The 23343-nt window shown below is 36.9% G+C and overlaps 1 protein-coding gene across 1 annotated transcript in view; it reads left to right on the top strand.

Annotated features, from left to right (window-relative positions):
- Nucleotides 1-10639, top strand: part of ATM (ATM serine/threonine kinase) — a 54682-nt gene extending 44043 nt beyond the window's left edge. Inside the window, exons 53-64 of the mRNA XM_083854652.1 lie at nucleotides 62-220; nucleotides 1365-1503; nucleotides 1865-1947; nucleotides 3196-3336; nucleotides 4286-4402; nucleotides 5569-5718; nucleotides 6422-6587; nucleotides 7853-7939; nucleotides 8020-8134; nucleotides 8654-8717; nucleotides 9370-9506; nucleotides 9628-10639. Of these exons, the coding sequence (XP_083710778.1) occupies nucleotides 62-220; nucleotides 1365-1503; nucleotides 1865-1947; nucleotides 3196-3336; nucleotides 4286-4402; nucleotides 5569-5718; nucleotides 6422-6587; nucleotides 7853-7939; nucleotides 8020-8134; nucleotides 8654-8717; nucleotides 9370-9506; nucleotides 9628-9811 (1542 nt within the window). The 3' untranslated portion in view covers nucleotides 9812-10639. The remainder of the gene's footprint in view (nucleotides 1-61; nucleotides 221-1364; nucleotides 1504-1864; nucleotides 1948-3195; nucleotides 3337-4285; nucleotides 4403-5568; nucleotides 5719-6421; nucleotides 6588-7852; nucleotides 7940-8019; nucleotides 8135-8653; nucleotides 8718-9369; nucleotides 9507-9627) is intronic.
- The last annotated feature ends 12704 nt before the right edge of the window (nucleotides 10640-23343 follow it).

The raw sequence follows: 23343 nt of genomic DNA, 5'->3' as shown, positions 1-23343 counted from the left end.
AGTATTGGGTTTTTTCTTCTGTACTGTTTTCAATAATGGGATCTTTTTCTTTTGTTGGCAGCTAATGTCTCGAATTTCACTGGATCATCCACATCATACTTTGTTTATAATATTAGCTTTGGCTAATGCTAACAAAGATGAACTCCTCACAAAACCAGATGCAATAAGAAGAAATAAGTTAATTAAAAATGCACCAAAAGAAATCTCCCAGCTTGATGTGGTAACTACAAAAACTTCTATTAATCACATTCAATCTTTTAATTTTATTAAAAAATGAAAAAAACCAAAACATGTAAAGGGGTATTTTAGTATAGAGCTCATTAGCATACTTTTGTTAAGAAGCAGTAGAAGGGAAAGAGTACTTTTAATAATTTAAAACCCCCTTTTGTGCATACCTAGGTAATTATTATTGCAAGAGATCATTATAGGGTTGAACAAAGTATGGTTAATGTTTTGTGCCACAAATAGCCCTGATTATTGCAGACTCTTGTGATAAATGTCCCTGATGTGTCATTCTGTAAAAGGGATTTTAGATGCAAGAGACTTGAGTGGCTTTATTGTTGAAAGTACATACTGAATTGAGTATTTTTTTCTGGTTTGAGTGATAATGTGTTCCATCTAAGCAATTTGCCTTGTGCAGGGTATCTTTTGGTCCTTGATATGTTAAAAGCCATGCTGATAGGTAATACTGAACTGTGGTTTCATGTTAAATGTTGGTTTTGCTTAATTTTTATTTAACCTGTCTTTGGAATCATCCCACATCTAAAGTATTGCCCCTTCTTTCCCCCATCATTGTAGGCCTGACATGGTTGGTTGTCATTGTCCTCTTACCCTGCACTGATATATTTTTTCACCACTTTTTAATGTGTGAGGGTTTTTTTCCTTTCTCTCACATCTGTAATTCTTTTGTGATCCCCTAGGAGCAGGATTATGCTAAACTAAATCTCTCAGAGCCAGGCGCAGAAGGAATGCATGGACAGGTTTCTGTCTTTGACATACAAGATTTTTTTTCTTCAGCTGGGACAAAATAACAGGAGCAGGCAGATGGTGAAAGAACATCTAAAAACCTGCTTGTCTTTATTTCTGAAGAATTTTTGCATGTTTTTTGCACTTTGCCTTGTCAGGTTTGTTCCCTCTCCATCCCCAGGAATATTTTACGTTACTCGTTATCTCAGTCAGCACGGATTTTTTTTCTTGTAATTATTTCAGGTTATGTCACAAAGGGCTGCCCATTGCAGCAGTTTACTCTGTTTTCATAGGACATATCTCAATTGCACTTAGTTGACTGCATGTTATGATGCATCTTTAATATTAAAAACTGTAGCTTACAAGATCTGATGTTTGTATTCCATTGGGTTTTTTAGGACAGAATGGAAGCTGCCAGCACTATAATGAATATTGTAAGGAAAAGAAGAGCTCGTATGGTTAGAGACATCGAAGCACTTTGTGATGCTTACATCACATTAGCAAATTTAGATTCTAATCCATGGAAATCTCAAAGAAGTAAGTCTTGGGAAAACTATTCTTTGTTTTAAAAATGAAGATAGGTTTTATTTTCTCAGATTAAAAAGTGTATTTCTAAATACTGGTATCTAGTTAAAAGAGGTACTAGCACTGTCTCCTATTTTTGATAGATATAAAATGTAGTCTGGATTAAAAGTCACAGTAATTACTTGCACTGTAGGATTCAGATCTTAGTATGCAACTCCAGAAATCTCTAGTTGTCCTTGTGGTCATCTTCATCAGCTCAATAAAAGTATGCAGTGAGTTTTTGGGTCCCAAAAGCAATGTAAGCTAGGTTTTGTCAATTCAGGTGTATTTTTATAGGTCTGAATTTAAAGATATTCATTCTTCTTAATTACAGAAGGAATAAGTATTCCAGCTGACCAGCCAATTATTAAACTGAAGAACTTGGAGGATGTTGCTGTTCCTACCATGGAAATTAAGGTGACTGAAGTTGAAAAAATATACACTATAATACCATCATCATAGAATCATCTTCAAGCTTTTGTAATGGCAGTGATCTCTTCATCCAATTCCCATGGTTTTTACTATGGGGATACTTTCTTCTCAGGTGGGAGGTGCAGGGTGAGATGGCTTCCTTAGAAGACCTTGATCCCCAGCATTATGTGTGCTGGATAGTGGTTTATTGTACTCAGAGTAGTCTCTCATTATCAAAAGGTGATATCATAGTGAACTACCTAACTCACACAGGGGATTTGGGAGTGTGAATCTCCGGTGTTGTACGTGCTAGCTCAGAGTTTCAGGGAGGCACCGAATGTCACAGAAGGTGTGAGAATCAATAGACTTGCTTCTCCTGCTGTTCCTATGCTTTTGCCATTCAGTAATGGGGAATGATCCATTCCCATTGGCATAAGCAGTTGACTGGATGGGTGCACAGGTATTCACCTCTTGATGCCTCATGCTCCACCTGGGAAACTGCAGTTTCAGTTGTTTTTTGGGTCTGCATCTAAATTTAAATGTTGCAAAGCCGGAATTCCTCATGTTGAAATCCCTCAGGCTGTGTCTATAAAGGCAAGGGAATACTTTAAGGTATTTGACTTCAGAGGCCAGAAGTTGCCACCCAGCCTAAATAACTTCTGTTTGTAGGGCTCCAGTTGGCCCCAGGTGTTGCTCCTTTCTACAACTGGATTGTTCTTTTCTTTGTCTTTCTTCTCCTGCAGTACAAACTGACTGAAATGGCTGCAGGTCTGTGATGTAGCCTGCTGGGGCAGTGGTTCCTTACAGCTGGCTGAGTAGGATTGCTCTGGGGCATGAGGATCCAGGGGCTGGCTGAGGTACAAATCCTGTACCCTGCAGCAGGTTTGCGATTGTAGATGGGGTCCATTTGCAGCCTAGTCTAAGCCTAATGCTCCCCAGCCATATATGAGCAATTTCCTGGGACAGTGCTAGCTGGGACAGGCTAATATTGTATCACAGCTTGTTTAGTGGAAGTTTGCAGCACCAAGTCCCCTCTACCAATGAGGTGAACAAGGAGGAATCAAAAAAAAAAAAAATCCTTTGCTCAGCATATTTTCATGGCCTTTGTGGTATTATCTTTGTAGGCAATGGAGTGCTCATATTAATATTTAGCATATAGTCTGCTAATGAGGTTTGCAAACAACTTATTACTGCTTTGTCTGAGTGAAATGAAGGTAATATTTACATTCATTTTAAACATATTTTTAATTTCAGGTGGATCCTACGGGAGAATATGAAAATCTGGTCACAATAAGTTCTTTCAAGCGAGAGTTTCGTTTAGCAGGAGGCATTAATCTGCCTAAAATAATAGATTGTGTGGGATCAGATGGTAAAGAAAGGAGGCAGCTTGTTAAGGTGGGTTCTGTCAGTTGTAATGACATCTCAGAGACTTGGTATGCTGTAATTTTTTTTAAGTTTACCTATAATTTTTTTTTTTATGAATAATTTCTGTACCATGAACAGACTTTTAACACTTCACTGTCAGTTTTCTCAATGGAGGAATGTTTTAATGAACAAAATTGCAAAGTATTAATAAGTAATATAATATAAATAATAAGTAATGATATTAAGTATCTTTGCAATTATTTTTCAACAGTGCATGTAATTAACATCCAGTAGCTTACCTGACAACTGCCAGACTTGCCTGGTCATGTCTCAGCTGGTAACTTGAAAAAAACATCAACATTTTGTGTTAAATACCTCCTTTCTCCTTCTCCATATGAAAAAGTGTTTGCAATTCAGAGACAATCAGAAGTATGCACATAGAAGTAAAAATCTCTTTAAAAATTTATTTCTCCCTAGACTCAGCTGATTTCATTCTCTCTCTGAATGCAAACATTGAGCAGTCGCTGGGAGAATTCTGTTTTGCTGCTAAATATGGGTCAGTTTTGAAAGCTTTAAAGAGCAGCATGAATCCCTAGATCTGCATCCAACAATCAGAACTGCAGTGCCAACTGATGCTGCTTCACCTGTGTGCTGGGTTGCTAAATAATGGTGAATGAAACACCTGTTTTTAATAAGAACATGTTTTTAATAAGACATGTAGTTTGGTTGAAATGTGAATCAAATAACATCTGTCAAAAAAAAAAAAAGAGAAAGGTGATTTAATGATGGTTCTGTTTAAGCAGCAGCTGAGCACTAACAGAAAACCAAATATTAAAAAAAAACCAACCTGTTAATTACATTTTATTACAAGTGATTATTGTGGAAAAGTAACTTCTGTTCTGTGCAATTTTTACAATAACTGAGCAAGAAATGGATGCTGAGAAATGTTTTTTAACTGCTTTTTCTGTTTGTGCTGAAGGGACGTGATGACCTGAGACAAGATGCTGTCATGCAACAAGTTTTCCAGATGTGCAATACATTGCTCCAGCAAAACACTGAAACACGGAAGAGGAAATTAAATATCCGAAGATACAAGGTAACCCTGAACAGCTACAGCAGCAGAGAAATAAATCATATTTCCCCCTTCTCTTTTTAACCCAAAAGCAGTATATAAAAGGATTTTATATGCTATTTTATGTGCTAATAAAATAGTTACTGTGCCTTAAGGTATGGAATAAACAATATATTTATTAAAATGTAATTTTTTTCAAATCATTAAAATAATTTTTTTAATATCCAATATATATTTAGATACTCTTCATAGATTTCTTTATATGAACTTGTAATTGAAAAGAAATTAAGTAATGCACTGCCATTAAGTTGTAAGTTGCTAGTCATTAAGCTTGAACATACAAGTTTGTTTAAGAATTCTCATTAATTTGCCTTGTGATGTTCCTTAATTAATAATTAATTCTATTCTTGCAATATTCCTTACAAATGAATTCAGAAGTACTATCTAGGGACATCCATGCAGAATTTGAAATGTTTTTTTTTTTGAATTGGCAATACAATTCCAAATCGCATTGGAATCTGAATTGGGAATAAAAATTGGAATTGGGAATAAGAATTGCAATAAATTCTTATTGTGAATGCAGAAAATGTATTTAAACAGGAACTTTTCCTTCCTCTTCTCTTTTATGTACTTGGGATTATAATAATAGCTGTGAAGAATACCTCTGAATAAGCACTCTTGAAGTATAAGCTCTTCTCTCTGACACATGAAAAATGTGCACTCTGGAATCTCTAAAGGTGCTTATCTGAATTGCTAGCATGGTTTTAAAATTCACAGATGGAGTTATCATTTTTTGAATAACATTCAAGTAAGACTCAGGTTTCTATGGGTGTAAAAATGAGTGACAGCAGGGAAAATAGAATGGGTGTTGCATTATGAAATAAAGAGACTTCCATAAGAAAAGAAAATTGAAGGAAACAGGCAGTAGCTAATCATTAGGCTGTGCTGACATGTCTAGTGGAAGGTTCTCTGGGCTCAGAAAAAATTGCAATTATTAGGTGGAAAAAATTTGAGTGGATTTTTATGCATGTATACATGTGTATTTGAAAGATACATTGAAAGATACAAAGCTGCATGGTTTGGCCTTCTTTGTCTTTTTAAAAAACCAGAAATGTGCACCCAAGCTCTGCAGGATGTGTATTCATAGTTTTGTGTGTAGAGCCCTCCCCTCTATGGTTTTGCTTTTCCAGGTGGTTCCCCTTTCCCAGAGAAGTGGAGTTCTGGAGTGGTGCTCAGGAACAACTCCCATCGGAGAGTTCCTTGTGAATACCGAAGAAGGAGCTCACAAGAGATACAGGCCAAAGGATTACTCCAGTATTCAGTGTCATAAAATATTGCTGGTGAGCCCAAGTAACTTAAAAAACACCAAAAAATTAGCTGATTCATAATATTTACTTGGAGGGGGGTGGGGGGTGGAATTTACAGAGAACTATGTACTGTACTTTTGGTATTTCTAATAATAAATGTGACCAGTGGCATGGAATGAGTAGATACTCAGACTTTCAGTTCCATTCCACAGATCACCTCACTGTAAGTTTACAAAACTGCAGACAAGTATACCTGTTACTTTATACTTGCACCATGGTTGTGCAAGAATCTATTTCCTTTCAAATTGCTATAGTAGTAACAGGATAAAAGTATATTTAATTTTGGCTTTGTGGAGCTTTTGTATGGGAATGAGTGAGAATGACTTTCTCACAGTGACATGAGGCCATTAGATGAACAGAGTGCAAAGAAAGGAAGTGTCTCCCAACAAGATCTATTTACCTGCACATGCCTATAAAATACATGCTCCTGCTGCATCAAGGAAATAGGAGTGGTTTTTCCCATGTTTTTTAGCCTCTGAGTTGTGTATGAAAATAGAATTGCTTCGTAAGGTAGATAGGTGCATTAATAATTGCTGCAAAAAAAGACAGTAATTCTTAGAAAGAGAAAGAAGTGAGAACAGCATTTGATGGAGGGGAGGTGGGTAGGTAGGAAGGAAGAGGTAATTCTCTTCTGAAGCAATTAGTCATGGGTTAAACATTTCTTATGTGTTTAAAGGATGCCCAAAAGAAACATTCTGAAGAGAAATGCAGAATCTTCATGGAAGTCTGTGAGAATTTTCAACCTGTGTTCCGGTATTTCTGCATGGAGAAATTCTTGGACCCAGCTGTGTGGTTTGAAAAACGACTGGCATACACTCGCAGTGTGGCTACATCTTCCATAGGTATTGGATTATTTACAGTAGCTTCTTAGGTTGCACAACCAAAGAGTTTATGCCATTTCAGACATAGTGGCTGTCTGAAATGGCTTTTGTCACATGTCAGAAAAGGCATAGTAGGGAGCAAAAAAGGTCAGCAAAAACATCAGCATTAGTTTTGTAATTAAGATTTCTAATTTGTTCCTCCACACCCCTATTTTTGCTGCAGAAGGAAGAATGAAATTCTGTGTTTCTTTGTTTATATAGTCGTTTGCTTTCTTAGATTCTGTTACTTTGTGGTTTTTTACCTGACTTTATTTCTGTTGTTTTGGTTTAACTATTATTCATTTCATGTGTAGCCTATGATGCTTCAGCTGAATTGAAAAACTCAGTCTTTTACTGTCTTTGTACTGGCATTATTATCCATGGCTGAAATGGTTATTTAAGCTCTGGGATATTTCCTTTTGATTTTCCTATCATAATAAAGAAAAAGAAGTACTTAAATGTAAGTACTGTGGATTTTTTGGTTTTTTGATGACTCAGTTCTGTACTGAGTCTCTGGAAGATGTTTGTTAGTAGCCTGTATACATTGTAGTAGATCCCATTCTAGAAGGTAACATGTTTGTGCACTCCCTTTTTACTGAAGAAAAAAGAAGTAGTAAATCTGCAGTTTAGTACAATTCAGATGAAAGATTTTTCTCGGAAATACTACTGCTGTCCATGTCCATCAGCTAATAAAAACATTAACAGGTGTAAATTACAGTGAGGGAAATGTAGTTTGGAGTTCTTCCACATTTAAGGACAGTAAAGCACTGAAATAAGCTTACATGAGGCTTACATAGGCTTACAAGATCTTATCATTTGGATTGCTGGAGATTTTTAAAACTGACTTAGACAAAAGTTGTTTTGTTGGGGGGGGCGGTTTCTAATGATAGTAATAATAAAAAAAAATCTGATTTTATTATGCACTTGCTTTTAATTTTTTTTTTAAAGTTGCAATATATTTGATAAACTTTGATCTACAAGTAAAAATGGGAAAGAAATATGTGGAGTAGGTAAAACAATGCACAGCTGTACATTAAGGATAACCTTTCTGCAATTTCATTTGGTCAGCATTTTCTTTTTGGATTTGTGGAATGGCATTTGCTCTTTCCTTGGGCGATATCTATATATGGGGGCAGAAATATTCTCATTTTTAATTTTTTTTCACCTGTTACAATTACAGCAATAATCTACCTTAGACTTTCTGTGGTTTTTATGACATGGTTTCAGCACTTACATTTTTGTTTCAGTTGGCTACATTCTTGGACTTGGAGACAGACATGTTCAGAATATCTTGATAGATGAACAAACAGCAGAGCTGGTGCACATAGATCTGGGTAAGTAGGACAGCAAGAGAACCTTAATTCTTCTTTACTTTAACTTTTTAAAAAAACACTTTTATTATCCTTTCATTTAGGGGTTGCTTTTGAGCAAGGCAAAATCCTTCCCACACCAGAGACTGTTCCATTTCGGTTAACCAGGGACATTGTGGATGGAATGGGCATCACCGGTGTGGAAGGGGTCTTCAGAAGGTCAGTGCTCCTGGAGTGCACAGGGATAAGGAGGCAGCAGACGACTTCCAGCATTGTGATTGTTACATGTTAAACAGTTCTGCTGCTTGAGAGGGGACTCAGATTACTGCTGGTAAAACCCAAACCTAAATGCTGACCTTTAACTCCTATGGTCCTATTTATATAATCAGCTGTAAGTTCATTATTGTTGCTTAGTTTTTCATATTGTTCACTTGCTCATGGGTTGTTGTCACCCTCTTGTGGAATTCAGGGAGGGCTCAGTGGTTCCAAAGGCTCCACAGTTAAGTGTTGATTCAGAATGATATTTATTTCCTTCAGAACTGTGTATTTCTTTCAGAGCTATACTATATATTTGGAGCTGTTAAATGTCTTTGAGCCAATTTGTTTTAACTCTTAATTTTTGTTTAGTTTTATGTATGTGATTTGGAGTCTTTGAGTACAAATATCCATTAGTTAAATTACAAAAATACCATTTCATTTTACCAAAAGCAACCTAAAATACTGTAAAATGTTTTCTAGATGCTGTGAGAAAACAATGGCTGTTATGAGAAATTCTCAAGAAGCTTTGTTGACTATTGTAGAGGTAAGCATTTTTTCATTCTTTTGAACAGTAACCTGCCAGAATGTTTTCAGTTTCTTGTCTGTCTTCATATGCATCAAATACTCATTTTGGGTGTTTTGTACTGAATTAGAACATGGTGGTGTTGGTCAGATTTTTTTAATTCATGTAATCTAAATAACCAGATTGCATTTTCTATGGTAACTGTTTCCTTCAGGCAGTTCTCCCTCTTCAATACTTACATGCTTCTAGCCATAGTGCAACATTCCCAGCAGGAGTAATACAGACTGAATTAAATCCTCTTTGCCTAAATCACAAAGAAGAGAATGAAACTGATTTTTGAAAGCAGGTTATACTGTGCATTAAAAGCTAATAAGTCTCTTTAGTGCTTAGCAGTGTATTAAAAAATTACCTATTCACTGCTGAGGTGGGACTGGTGGCAAAACTTTGTGAAGTATGAACAACACAAATACCTGGAAGTCATCAGAGGCAGTTATGTTGTTGGATCATCTACTAAGCAATTTAGCTCAATTCTATTGATTAAAAAAAGTAAAACCAAAACAAAACAGTAACCCTCCTAATATTGTGGTTAGTGTGAGCATTTCCAACAGTGCTAGGACACTGCCCTAGCTTTAATTAACAGCTGAAATTAAAAAGAGATTTTTTTACTGTGTAGGTGCTGCTCTACGATCCTCTTTTCGACTGGACCATGAACCCCTTGAAAGCTTTGTATTTGCAGCAGAGGCCAGAGGATGAGGCTGACATGAGCTCTACACTTGGTACTGATCCACAAGAACCTAAAAGAAAAGCCAGGTAAAGGATTTTTTTCTTACCCTCCTCTTGCTGCACTGTTGACTTGCTTTATGGTTTTCTCACTGGATGTTGTTCAGGATCCATACCTAGAGCACGTGTTTTTCTTTTTTTATTCTGCCAGCAGTGATGACCAGAGTTTTAACAAGGTGGCTGAGCGTGTTCTGATGAGACTTCAGGAGAAGCTGAAAGGCGTTGAGGAGGGAACAGTGCTCAGTGTGGGAGGGCAGGTGAACCTGCTCATACAACAGGCCATGGACCCTAAAAATCTGAGCCATCTCTACCCCGGGTGGAAACCCTGGGTGTGACTTGGAAGGATCCACCATGAGTTTAGAAGAAAGCTACTTTTTTTTTTTGCACCAAGCGTTCTAACATTTCAAACTGGTATTTCACAAAATTTATATCAGGAGCAACCATGATGCTTTATAGAAATTAGCATTTGGTAGATGGTTTGGGGTTTTTTTTCAATAACCTGTTACTGAGAAACATTTTTTGTTCTGCTTAGGTTCATCCTACAGTCTAAACCACCAAGCACTACTTTGATGTTCCTTGTGACCCACAAGGGCTTTGCTTGGGCAGACTGGATGTGTTGTTTTCTTAAAACATGAGATTGATCACTCTTGTGTATCTGCTGAAATGCTGGACTCTTGTATGGGGTAGTGGTAGCATCACTGTGTACAATGGATGGTCCAAAAACCAGGACTCGTGATATAACCAGCTCAACTACATTTCCAAAAGGAGGCTACACTTTAATTCCACGGTCAAAGAGAAGAAAACCAGAGAACCTCATGTGTAATGAATCAAGGGGTTTTGGGGTTGGGGTTTTTTAATCTTAGTTAAATGGGCATTTCTGTATATAGATGACAATTTTAGGTCAAGTGTAATATGGCTGCTTTTTTTCCCCTGTTGTAAATTGAATTATGCTGGTACTTTATTTTTATATTACTCTAAAATATTTAATAATAAAAAAAGATTTCACTTTTGTTGCTCTGACTTCCTTGACAAGACATATTGACTGTACAATGAAACTTAGCATCTTGGAAATGTCTGTAAAGCAAACATTCACTGTATCTGCAATAAACACCTCTCAAAAACATTGAAGTTGTATTCCAAGCACAAAAATCTCATTCTGAGTGCACGTGGTTTTACAGAAGACATTGCTCCTTCTTAGAATTAAAAAATTGGTTAGTCAGTGAATATGGGTAACCAGAGAATCCATTCAAATAATCGTCTAACTTGCATAGTTAATAAATCTTCCCAAACCATCTTTATATTTAAAAATGTGAATAAAGGTGAGCGTACCCTTACATTTCATGCATTTTTTACAGCAGTCTAAATGAAGAACTCCTTTTCCAATCAGCATTTAATGGGTTTTTATTTGTACGGTGTTCCCACAACCTTTATGCTGTGTCTGTCTTCTCTAAGATATTGCCTACATAGCAAAATGAGTCTTTTGTAGTATGTTTTCATGCAGCTGACATAAATTTCTGTTGATCCTTGCAACCAAAAGCGCACTCTTGGCTTTTTTTGTGAGGAGGAAATACTGTCCAGGGGTACGGTGATCTATTTGTTCTCTGAAAGTATCCGATATATGAAATTATATGAAATTTAAAGGACACTTTGGAAAGGGAGAAGTGTCCTATCAAGCAATGGCAGGTAGGAAATGACTGAACAAAAAGTCCTTAAAGTATTTTTCTTCACCACAGACTATCCTGGGGTGATCTATAATGTTACTATATTCCATATTTATCTGCACCCCAAAATTGTTTCTGTCTCTTATTAATCATTGTAGTATTTTTGTACATTATATCCTCAGTAAAGAGAGAGCAGATCCTGCTCTCAGACCCTTTTATGTGATTTTTTTTCCATCTAGATACAGATCTTTTAGATCCTCATCAAAGTTGTTAACACCTCCATACAAAACCCAGCTTTGCCTCCACATAGGCTTTCCCCAAACTACCTCTGTCTGTGGTAGAGACTCCTTGAGATTTCTCATAGAAATAGATTCTGATTTCTAGAAAACCATATGTTTAGGGTTTCTCAAGCCACAGGAGAGAAAATAATGGCTTTGGAAACTTTATCCAAAAAGTGCTCCATACAGAGTTCAGACTAGATAAAATAAACAACTAATAAGGCAGTTGTGCTTCTCATGACTCACCTGGAATTTCCACACACCTTCCAGTCATTGTACCCCTGAGCTTACCTTTACCTGGACACTACTGTTGGATTTGAGCCCATCGAGCCAAAGGAAAACCTGAAATTACATGGTTGTACAGTAGCTGAAGCTTGTGCTGTGTACATTCCTCAGCATCCCTTCCCTACCCACTGTCCAGCAAGGTCACACATTGTAAATTTTATCAATGCAATCAGTCATTGTTAGACAGAGAGTTACATTTCTTCTTCAAGTCTCCAGCCCTGCATCCAAGCCCTTAAACATGCCATGGAAGTTCTGAATAACACCAATAATCAAGATGTTTTGCTTTAATGAGTACTTCTTATGGGCAGCTCCCAAAACAAATGCTTTCATGGAGGAGAGATTCGTGGAGTGTCCTGACCTGTGTTCAGGCAGCTGGCATATCAGCACTAGAGCAGTACTCCCTGGTTAAGATTTTCATTCCACAAAGTTCCCCAACATACCTGAAATAGCTCACACATTATGTAAGTCTTTAATTGGAAAGTAACATCACCTTACTCAAAAATTAAGTCAGTTACTCTAATCAGACATAAAAAAAAGGAAACAATGTCTAACCAAGCCTGCTTAGTATCTCTTATTCCGTTGGTCTTGGTTTGCATTTCCTTTTCCTACCAGACTCTGTGACAGCACCCAGTCTATATGCACTATCAGTGCATATAAATGCTGTTGAGCCAAACCCCATGCAGTGCTATCCACTGTCTCTTTTGCACCCTGTTTCTGAAACGAGCTCTCTGACAAGCTGAGAAAAAGCAAAGTGGTGCTGCCCAAAGCTGAGCACAGAAAGTAGGTGATGACTGAGCAGTGTGGAGCATCGGGAATCCAGTTTGCTTGACCCACGGCCCTCAGGCTCCCTGACCCCTTCATTATTTAGCAATAAAGGCAAAGACTTTAGTTGAGCAAAATCCAAGGTGAATTCCATGGTTCCTTAGGGCTGATGCTGCAGACAAGCCCTGTGGTTTGGCTTCATATTCCCTAAAAACAATACTGACTGTGAAAACATGTCCCCTCACAAAATCCTCTCCTGGGGAACTTCTGTGTTGTCAACTGCCAGAAGTAAAGCAAACAGCCTTGGACAGAGAGAGAGAACAATCACAGCTTAGAGGGGATTACTTCACAGGCAAAAGGTTAAATATTAAAATCTTGATAATAAGAGCTAAAAATAAAGGATCACTTTCTAACAACTTTTTCAGCTTTCAGTATAAAGTTTGAGAATTAATTCAGCAATCTACTGTGCAGAAGCCCTCTGCTGTGCTCTGAAGAAATGCATTCTGAAAAACTAAATTATTGCAAATGCATTTTGAACAGAACATTGACATCGGTGTTTATGAACAGCAGAGTCCACTATAAAAGAAGCTGACATTTGCTTTTTCAGTCGGTCAGTGCTTGTTTAGTCAGCTTTCCTGCTGAAATTACAACTCCACAAAGAGTAGAGAAAATAAACAAATACTAGCAAAATGACCACTTAGGATTTGTATCCATTGGAAAAAGGTCTTAGAGAAAAAGTGAACTTACTGGTGTTACAGATATGAAATGTGTTTCTCTTTCTTGAAAGGGAGTAAAAGCCTCTCTCTTCCACTGAAGTTATGGTGTGGAAATGGATCATGTTGTGACTTCATAAACTGGAAGTCTAAACAAGAGTGGAAACACAAGTAAATATATAATTCACATTTTTAAAATTACTCTATACATATACCTGCTACAAATCCTTACAACACTAACTTATAACTTTAAAACAACCAAATAAAAACAAAGCTAGAGACAGTTCTATTTGTGCTTCAGAAATGGAGATATAAGCAAATTAAATTTCTCTAAGATGGCAATCTAACGAACTAGTTTCGGTAATTGTGAGACACATCTGATATCAGTGCTCTGGGGTTTGGGTCTTTTTTTTTTTTTTTTTAAACTTAATAATTCCCACTTCATATTGTTCCATTGTTTAAAATACAGAATTATTTCTCACAAAATAAGTTTGTTGGCCGATTTTTTCTCTAGACAGCAGTGCAAGTCCTAAATTACATCAAACCATTTCAATCATCTCAGTGTAAAGGAAAGGAGAATCTGGTTCTTTATATGATTTTGTTTTGGTTTTTAGACTTGCCTCACTACCTTAATCAGTTGATTATGTTAACACACCTATGCATTGCATAATGTGTAAGTAGATCATACACACTAAGAGCCCCTTGGCTATGACAAAACACAGAAACTGATGCCCTATCAGCACACAGCTGCCCTACCAGTGTAATTAAGTTTTAAATCAATTTATTTAGGTCTGTGAAAACCACTGCGGGTGCAAACCTCCATGTGACACACACCTCATTATAATTATCTCTTATCTGTTCACCTTAATTCTGTCATCTACACACAAGGTCTCGTAAAGCACTGACAATACACGAGGTATTGTGTTATGTACAGGAAGATAAACACAGACCTTTGAGCCTCTGCTTCTCCTCTGGATATGCAACAATTACGTAAAGCAAAAGTGTCCTGTCATCACCGAGTTCCAAATTACCAGTTTTACTTTATGTAAAACATGGAAGTCAGCTTGTGGGCTCCCTGTTTCTCACTGTCCTTCTCAATCACTTTCCTTCTCACTCCTACACTGTTTTTTGAGTCTTTGTTCTAATGGTTATAAAGTACACTTTTTTTTTTTTTTTTTAATTTCAAAAGCCCTTACTGAATGTGGCTCACAGCTTGTCCCTCCTCTACTTCACTCGTTGTTTTCTGGTTTCATTACAGCATCTGCATTACAGTTGTAGCTGAGGGGTCTTTTTATAGCTTGTTGCTATGAAAGAACTATTCATCTCTTAATTATAGGCATGCTTGAAGCTTTTAAAGTTAAATAGTGTTTTAAGAAATTGCAGGTCTATAAAACCATTTTAAGAAACTAATAGGATTATATTAAAAATATTTTTACATTTTGCAGTTACTCTTTATTAGAAATATAAGTACCTCAGTACAGAAGTGATCCAATTGACTACACACCAAGGAGTTTAATGGATTTCTTAACTGGAGGAGGAGGCTGTTACAACATGTTCTCTATATAAAATAAATAATTTACTTTTATTGCTGGCTGTCACAATGCATTTAACATATCCAATTTATGAATAACTCATTATTTTGATATTGGTCTTCCAAGTCTCTCTATGAGGTAATTAGAATTTACTGAAAATGCATTATCATTCACTGAGAAGAAAAACAGGGCTTCCTTGTTGTAGAGTTGCTCAATTTTTTATGATCTGAAAGTGATTTATCCTTGCAGATTAATACAAACCAGGTGTTTTTCTTGAAAGATTCATGATACCACTCCCATCTATTGATGTGTGGCCTTTGTCAGTTATTTTTTTACAAGAAGACACTACTTCCTAATATTGGAAGTGTTGAATAGAAAGAAAATGCTGCAAAGGACTGCATTTGCAGCCATTGATGAATTGTTTCTCTTAATGCTTAACAAACCCTTATGCCAACAATGAAACACAATAAAACCAGTCAATTCCTTAGAGTAATTCAAAAGTATAGATGTGCCTAATACTTAATTTTCCTTGTGTATAATTGAGGTATACTAATGACATTGTGTGCACAAGGAAAGTTAAATAAGGAGAAAGAAGTTTGAGATAGAAACCAAATCATTATAGAAGGAAAGCAGAAATTTAGTAAAAAATTCCAGACATCTGGGCAAATAAATAGCTTCCTTCCAGCAATTTCAGGGGAGGTAGTCAAAATACTTAGTTAAATATCCCAAAAGCATTAGAGATTTACATAGGATTATGATTTTTCAAGCTATTTAAACACCAAAAATCAAGACACAAGCATTTTACATCTAAATCAAAGCAGACATATGTACTGTAATATTGTAAGTAAAAGAACATTTAAGCACTTCATACCATTTTTCAAGTTTCCCTGTAGCACCCAAGTCCAGACCCTACACACCACAGGCTCCCTCTGTGGCTATCAGAGCTGGAAAAGTACTTCTTCAGAGTAATTTTACAACAGCCAAGACATTAATTACCCTGCAGAGATCCCAGTTTCTTCCTGCTGCTAACAGAAGAACCTTAAACAACTCTTGCTTCTTGCTGATACTTCTCTGCTAAGAGACCAAAGACAGGTGGAATAAATCAGGCCACTAGAAGTCTGCAATAAGAGTCAGGTGCAGCTGAAATCAACAGAAAAACTAAGACTGACCTGGAAAAAAAAGCTGTGGTTTACTAAGAACAGAACCAACTCACTAAGTCAGTAACATGGACAAGTTGTTACCACTGCAGAGAATAGTGTGGATTTAGGAATCTAGTTTTATCCACTTTGACTTGCTTTGCTAAACACATTTAGTGAATGCAAATATTCTTGATGCTTTTCTGCAGTGGCAATTCTGTGCATCCAGAATGAATACCACAGAGAATACCCCATATGGTAAAGTGATGCTTACAGCACCCAGCCTGATTTTGATGACAGTATCTGCTGCAACACCCAGCAACTGTGTCTGCAAGAGGAAAGATAATGATCTGTAATGCTTGCATCCTACAGAGAAATTAGGTCAGAAAGTATATTACTGTGAATGTTCTGTTTCAATTACTTGGCAGTAGTTGCAGCACTGAGAATTACTTGGCAGTACATGGCAGTACAGGCTCTTGATCAGGTTTAGGCCCTTTAGCAGAGAAACTGGAAAACTTGCAAAACATAAGTGAGGTTTCTAGCAGGCAGGCAAAGCTGTCTAAAGAATACACCATTTACAGTCTCCCAAGAATAAGCAAAGGAAGTCAAGTTGGCCTATAAATATTTTTATAATTATCAAGCAGCTTTCAAGTGGCTTGTAAGAAATGAATTCCAGTCTATTGCAATTAACTCTAAAGGACAACTGGCTTCTGTGTGCTTCTTCTGTGTGCAGTTTCTTCTGTTCTTCCTTCCCTTTAGTTTTGTCTTTGATGTTCAGCTTTGTTTTTTCCCTTGGATCACAGTTCCAGTTGTTTTCAACCCCACAGTGCATGCCATCTGTAACTGTGGGACCCAGAAAAAACTGGAGGCAATCAAAAATAACTGTCTGATTTAAATTACTGCAATGAGCCTTATTTTACAACCCTGTGCCACAACTATAAAGCAGTGAGACAGCCAGTAGTAGAACCCAACAAGCCACTAATACAATGCATCTTACTTTGCATTGCATTCCCTAACTTGTACAGCACTCATCTCCTGAGGGTAACTGTTCCTCACCAGAGGAGGAAGATCTGTTCCTCTAAAACCTGTAAGTTCTTTGTTATAAAAGAATACAGAGAAGTGCAAATATATAAGAAAAAGTCTTTGTAACTTACAGTTGTGGAAAAAACTGTGAACAGATTTTTCCATTCCAACCTTAGATAATTTAAGAACTTGAAATGCTCTAATAAATCATATTCATGTAAGAGAAATTGAACACATTTTTAGAAGAAATAGTTTATTTTTATATTAGAACAAGCTAAGAGCAAAAAACCCTTTTAGATAGAAGTATGTATTGGTATAAAGTACATTCACTACATAGAAAGTAGGTTGAAGTAGAGCATCTAGATCCCTAAATTTATTTTTCCTGAAAATAACCACTGAGTGAAACTCAGCTCTTTTTCTCCAGCTTAGAATTTACAGAGATACTCTGAAAAATAATGTTTTAGTCCTACCCAACTTTCTTTTTTAATAAAACTAGGTCATCATATCCATACACTTTCTTGAATTCTCTTCTAGCTGTAAGTAACTACTTATGACCCTTGAAGAATTATTTTCCTCTTCTTTTTTAAGTAATAACAGAGGATATGTGTATGATTGATGAATTAGTCTCATCTGATGGACAAGCAAGCATGTAGGACAGGTCCTCACTTCTGGAAGAGTGATCTCTCTCAGTACATGACCCTGAATTATAAAACAAAGGACATGCACAGAAGGAAAAACCAGGAATAACGAAAGGCAAAGCAGGCAGGAGCAGGTTTGTGAGTGTGTGAGTGGCCTTTCACAAGAGCTGGTGCAGAAAACAGGCTTGGGTACCATGAGAGAGCAGAGAGAAGATGTGAGGTGGACCTGAGGCTGAACAGGATACCAGTGAAAGTTTGGAATCATCCATGTGATCATCCTTGAGGTTGGAATACACAGGATTTCGGGCTCTCAGACACATGGTGCAACTCTTGGGGTGTCCTGTGCAGGACTGGGAGCTGGACTCAATGATTCTTGTGGGTCCCTTCCAACTGGCAGCTTTCGTGAAGACCACAGAAAGCCATCCCTGAACAATGAAACCACCCCCATTTCAGATTGCTGCCTCCATGCATCTTTCCACAGTGCCTGTTTCCCCCTCAGCCTGACACTCAGGTGTAAACTGCAACCTAAGCTGAAACTCCTGTCATGGCTTGACAAATGTGCTTCCCACCAGCTGGGAATGAGCAGAGAAATCGGCCTTTTCCTTTGAGCATCAAGCCAGGAGAAGGGGGTGACTCACAGGGAGCTGGCACTCCCACAGCCAGCCCTGTCTGCTCCAGGCCCACGTGTCTGGTGGCTGCCAGGGAGTGACTCTCGGTCATTTTGAAAAAAATTATTATTTGTTTAGTATGATACTTCTCTTACTGAATAGTCCTAGAGTTTAAATCAAAGTTGCATCAAGAACATTCAGGAAGGAGAGCACTGGTGATTATCATCTCTGTCAGAATATCCAACTGCTTAAAGAATAATAGAAGAAGAAGGAAATCATTCCTACTGCCAATGAAGTCGATTTTGTCACTGATTTCAATGACAGTTGAAGATATGGAATTGAATCTCCCAATAGATCCATTTTAAAATTATTGTGTATGTCCATTTGTATTTTTATGTAATGTCCACCAGTTTGGTAAGTAAGCAGAATCTCTCTTTCTTGAATCAGAGACTACCAGAAATACATTTATTTCTGGATAGCCTGTGACCAGCTGGATATGGTAGCAGCATGTGTACCACTTTGACTTCCTTTGTCAATAATGTGAAGACCTGAGAAATGACTATCATATTCACACTACATATTCAGCCCTAGGTAACGGGAATTTCTGAATGCAGCAGAGAAAGAAGAAACTTCATTTCATTTTAATTTATTAATCCTTCTTAACATGTAGCATATTATCCTGTATTATTCACTTTATCACAGTCAAAAAAACTCAAACCAAACCCTTAAGTTTTTTTTTTTTTTTAAATAAATCTCTGATCTATAGTTAGTGCTGTTAGATCAGCTAGATGGATAAAATGAGGTAAATAAAAGAGAAGAATACCTGTACTGATTAAGCCAGGAGATACTGTTCCACATAACCTTTTGCTTTTATATAACAGAGTTTCAACATGCTTGATTGAAGAAGAGGACATAAAGCACAAGAGAAAACACACCCTAGATTTGCTGATGATATTGCAACTTGATTTCAAAGACAAAGACTTTGAAACAGTGATCAAAAAGCTGTGAAAGTTATATAAAGTCTGTTTGAAAGCAGGTCCAGCTATGCTCACAAGATAGCTTTTGAAACTACTCAGGCCAGTTTTAAGAGCCGACTTTTGCCAGAGGCCTTCATTCCCATCAGTACTCCAAATTAAAATTTATTACAGAAAGCAATTACATGTAATTTAACATTAAATAAAAATGCAAAGCTAAATCCAGACAAGTATTAGTCTGACAATATAGGGAGAATACAAATGTAGGTGCACTATACAAATAAGGCAGCTGTAACTATAAATAGATGGCATTGTTCCATGGAAAATGAGAGGACCCTGTAATAAGCATTGGTTTAACTGAAAATACAGGGGATGATTTCCCTTTCATGAGTGAATGTTAGAACCTGGGGAAGTGCCAGGAAAGCTGCCACTGCTCTCAGACCTTGAGATATCAGCCAGGGGAATACCTGCTGGCACCACGATGGGAGCAAGTGTTCCTGTGAAGTTGAAACACTAATTTTGTAATTCATGATTTGTTTTCTTTGCTTGCTTTCTTTCCCAAAGGAAAATCTGTCTCAGCAATTAGTGAACTACTGATCCTTTGTGAATTGATGATTTTTTTCAAGAAGGGGAAGAGGAGAAACTTTATAGGTTTAGATTCAACCCAATATACAATATTTTCTGTGAAAGAGAGCCTTAGCAGCTTAGTTTTATTCTGTCTTCTTTTCAGGCAACCACTTTTAAGTCTTTGAGCACTATCAGAATATATTTATTTAATCAGGAAATATTTATTTCCCATGCAATTGAAGAGTATGGAAAATTTTAACCATTACTTGACTTGGGATAATGTAGCATAGTGATTCACTTCAAAAAGTCCAAAATTAATAATATGGTTAATTAACACAGTTTTGCAGTGAAAGCCAGACCATTTCAAGTGAGAAGCCCCAGAAAATGTCTGAATTCTTTTCTTACGTATTAAATTGGGTTACTTAAGTGACCAGTATCATATTTTCTCTTCTTCTATAGAATTAAGAATTTTTCAGGAACAGGCCATTTTGTTCTCAGAAACAAGTAGGAGACTACAATCTGATGCAATTTTCAAGGGCCAATTTAATGAGTTCAGTGGGTGTTGATGTTGCCTCTGTTGCCCTGAAAATGACAGTTTATCATCCACATTCACTGGGCTCCTCATATCTGGGCAGAGGTTGTTAAAATTTTACTTGATGCTGTAACCATGAAAAATAAATCTAACTGACATGGAAATAAATTTCACCTCCATAGCTTTGCCAGTTATGCATATAATTTCTTATTTGCTTTAGAGTTTTAGCTAGACTTGACAAATGATGGAGTGGTTCAAGGGAATTGATTGAGGGGACAGATTGTTAAGCTATCAAGTTCTTAGAAATAGGAAACTGCTTAGCCAGATTTAGATGTCCTGTGTCTTAACCCTAAAGATAAGCAAGCTAATTTTTCATTTGTCTATGAACAGTAGGTGTTTTTCCCTTAATTTTTGCACTGTGTCAGGTGACCTTCAAGACATTATCTATTGTGACAAATCTGAATGCACTCAGGAAAAATCCAATGCTGTTTACTCTAATGGGACCAGAGTCCGGTCTTACTATGTGAACATAATTTGTATTGCCCATCAAAAGTGATTTTTTTAATGGCCTCCTTAACAAGATAATCCATCAAAGACCTGGTGACAACTGCACCTAGTAACCCACTTAACAAATCCAGTTTGACAACAATTGGGCACTACTGCATGTCATCAAGGCAGGGTGTAACTTGATATTAAATACAGCAAACAGATTTGAAAGTGGACTGTAGCTGCTTGAGAAGATTGAAGGTGGTGACTTCTGAGCAGAAGAATTGTTTGACTTTGGGGTAATACTGACTTGGGACTGGAATGGAGAAAACATCTACTGCCTGTGAGGGTAGTTCAGTGATCACTAGATTCAAGTAAATGCTTGAGTTTGTGGATGGTACTCAGAGCTGTGTGTTCATGAAAGACTTCCTGAAGATTTTATTTCATTAGGTTCATAGGACAGGCATATGAGGGTAGAGGAGACCTAGAGGAGACCTCATTCAAATTGGCATCTTAAGTGAACATATTGTGTGTTCTGAGTTGGTTGGTTCCAATTTTACAGGGAAAAGCCAATTTTCCCATGTCTCTCTCCACTTTAAAATAAAAGATCCAATTGAGTGTGTGCTTCTGTGACTGGAATGAACTGCAATGAAGGAACTATCTATATCTACATCTATATCTATATCTATACATCTAATCCTTATCTATATCATCAATATCTATATCTATCTTGCAAAAGAGTAAATAGCATTAGCCATTAATGATTCCAGTGAACAATTTACTATACATATATTATTATTAATATTCAGGGAAAAGTCACAGTTTTTCTGGATCTTTGGGAATACTTTGATTCAAGACAACATTTCATCACGGAGAAATCCGCTGTCCCACAGGTAATGAGAATTTGGAAACTATTTCACAAGAAATACTGAGAATTATTCTGCATCTTATCTATGTACTACCTGGATTTAAGTATTGCCAAATATTTACAATTGTTAGAAAGTCATAATGTTTGTGATCTTTATCACCTTTAAATGCTTAGGTTTTACAAAAAAGTCAAAAGTTAATTTAGTACAAATCAGGTATTTAAAATTCACACCTATATTTCAGGTCCAGTTACAGGAAGTTTGTGATCATTGACTATTGGTTACCTTACAGACACAAATAAATCTTTCAGGGAACAGAGGAAATACCAAAGCCTAAATAATACAGATCACTTTTAGTGTGAAAAGGCATGTTGGAATTTGTCAGTGAGGGTTAGTCCACACTTAAAGTACCTTTGTTCCTAAGGCAGAAGAAAGCAGACTTTATTGGCAGAGATGCAGCTTCTATCAGTAACATACATTCCTGACATTTTCTAAATAACTCACCTTGCCAAAAAGCCTAAATAAAATCAAGGACATTTGGCAGAACGAGTTGAATCTCTTCACTACAGGATTTTGCTTGAGTGCTTATGTCAGAGGTATAATGTCTTTTTGATTCTTCTGTGTCTTATGTTTTAGCAAATAAAATCTTATTGTATAATCTAGGCTCTTACTTTCACTGTTCTGAATTATCTAATCTTGGAGATCACTATCAGTGCACAGTAATACTGGATAGCCTGTTCCTGAAATATCCCTTCAAATTTATTTTGCTTATAAAGTTCAGTTCACGCTTTGCCTTCACTAGAGAGAAGGTACCAACCTATCTGTAACAGTTGTATCTTTTTTAAAAAGAGTAACAAATGTTTCCTGTGAAGTGTTTTTTGTTTGGTTTGGGATATAATGTTTCTTTTTTTTATTCAAAAATGAAATGAACTGCGCTGACAAAACTACCTTCTTCCCGAGGTAAAAGCTGATGGTCCTGAGCAAAAAAAATCATCATTTGGAAGCAAACCCAGTTTTCATTCTAAACTATTTTCATTCTGAGAGCAGATTTCCATGTTAAAGTTAATAAGGTATTCAAATTATCCTTCCGTTGCAACAGTGAAAAATTTGCAAGATGAAATCAGGTATTGGACCTGCAGGATATTAATGTGCTAGCAACCATTTTGGTTTATTGTGGCTATCAGTCATGAGATGTCAGATCTCTGCAGCTGGAGTGGTGAAACAGCTTGGGTGGGCATTTTGGGAGACAATGAATAGCTGAAAGTGTGGCTACTGTTGACCCAGAGGCAAAATTATCTGCTACTGGTGAACGACCTCTTTGAGTCACATAAGCTACAGGGGAAGTAAAGGTCTCACAAGTACAACTTGAATTAATTGTCTTTCAGACAGGATAATGTAATTTGTGGGTTTTCAGCAGGAAGGTTATCATGTTTCACATGTCCTGTATGGGTAGGCCCTCCCGGCATTCTGCTGAGCTGTCTTGAGTGTCTCCACACTATACTGCCAACCTACAGTACACATGGATCCTGACTGATTGTTTTAGTGTTGGGAATGAGATGGGAATACGTCATGCTCACTCACCAGTGGCCTACAGAGCATGCTGGCATTTAAGCATATGTATAACTTATAAATACATTAATATTCTCATTGACTGCTTAAAATCACTTTGATAGTTCATAACTATATTCACAATACTTTACAATTGTCTCATACCTGTAAAGTATATATTCAGCTTCTTCAAAGAGCAGGTCTTGCACTTTCAGTCCAGGCCTGTAATGCCAAATCAATGTATCTCACTTCTGTCAA

The sequence above is a fragment of the Zosterops lateralis genome (genome assembly GCF_965231275.1).
Source record: "Zosterops lateralis genome assembly, chromosome: 2".
NCBI lineage: Eukaryota > Metazoa > Chordata > Aves > Passeriformes > Zosteropidae > Zosterops > Zosterops lateralis.
Note: the sequence above shows the minus strand (reverse complement) of the source record. Positions and strands in the feature narration are given on the sequence as shown.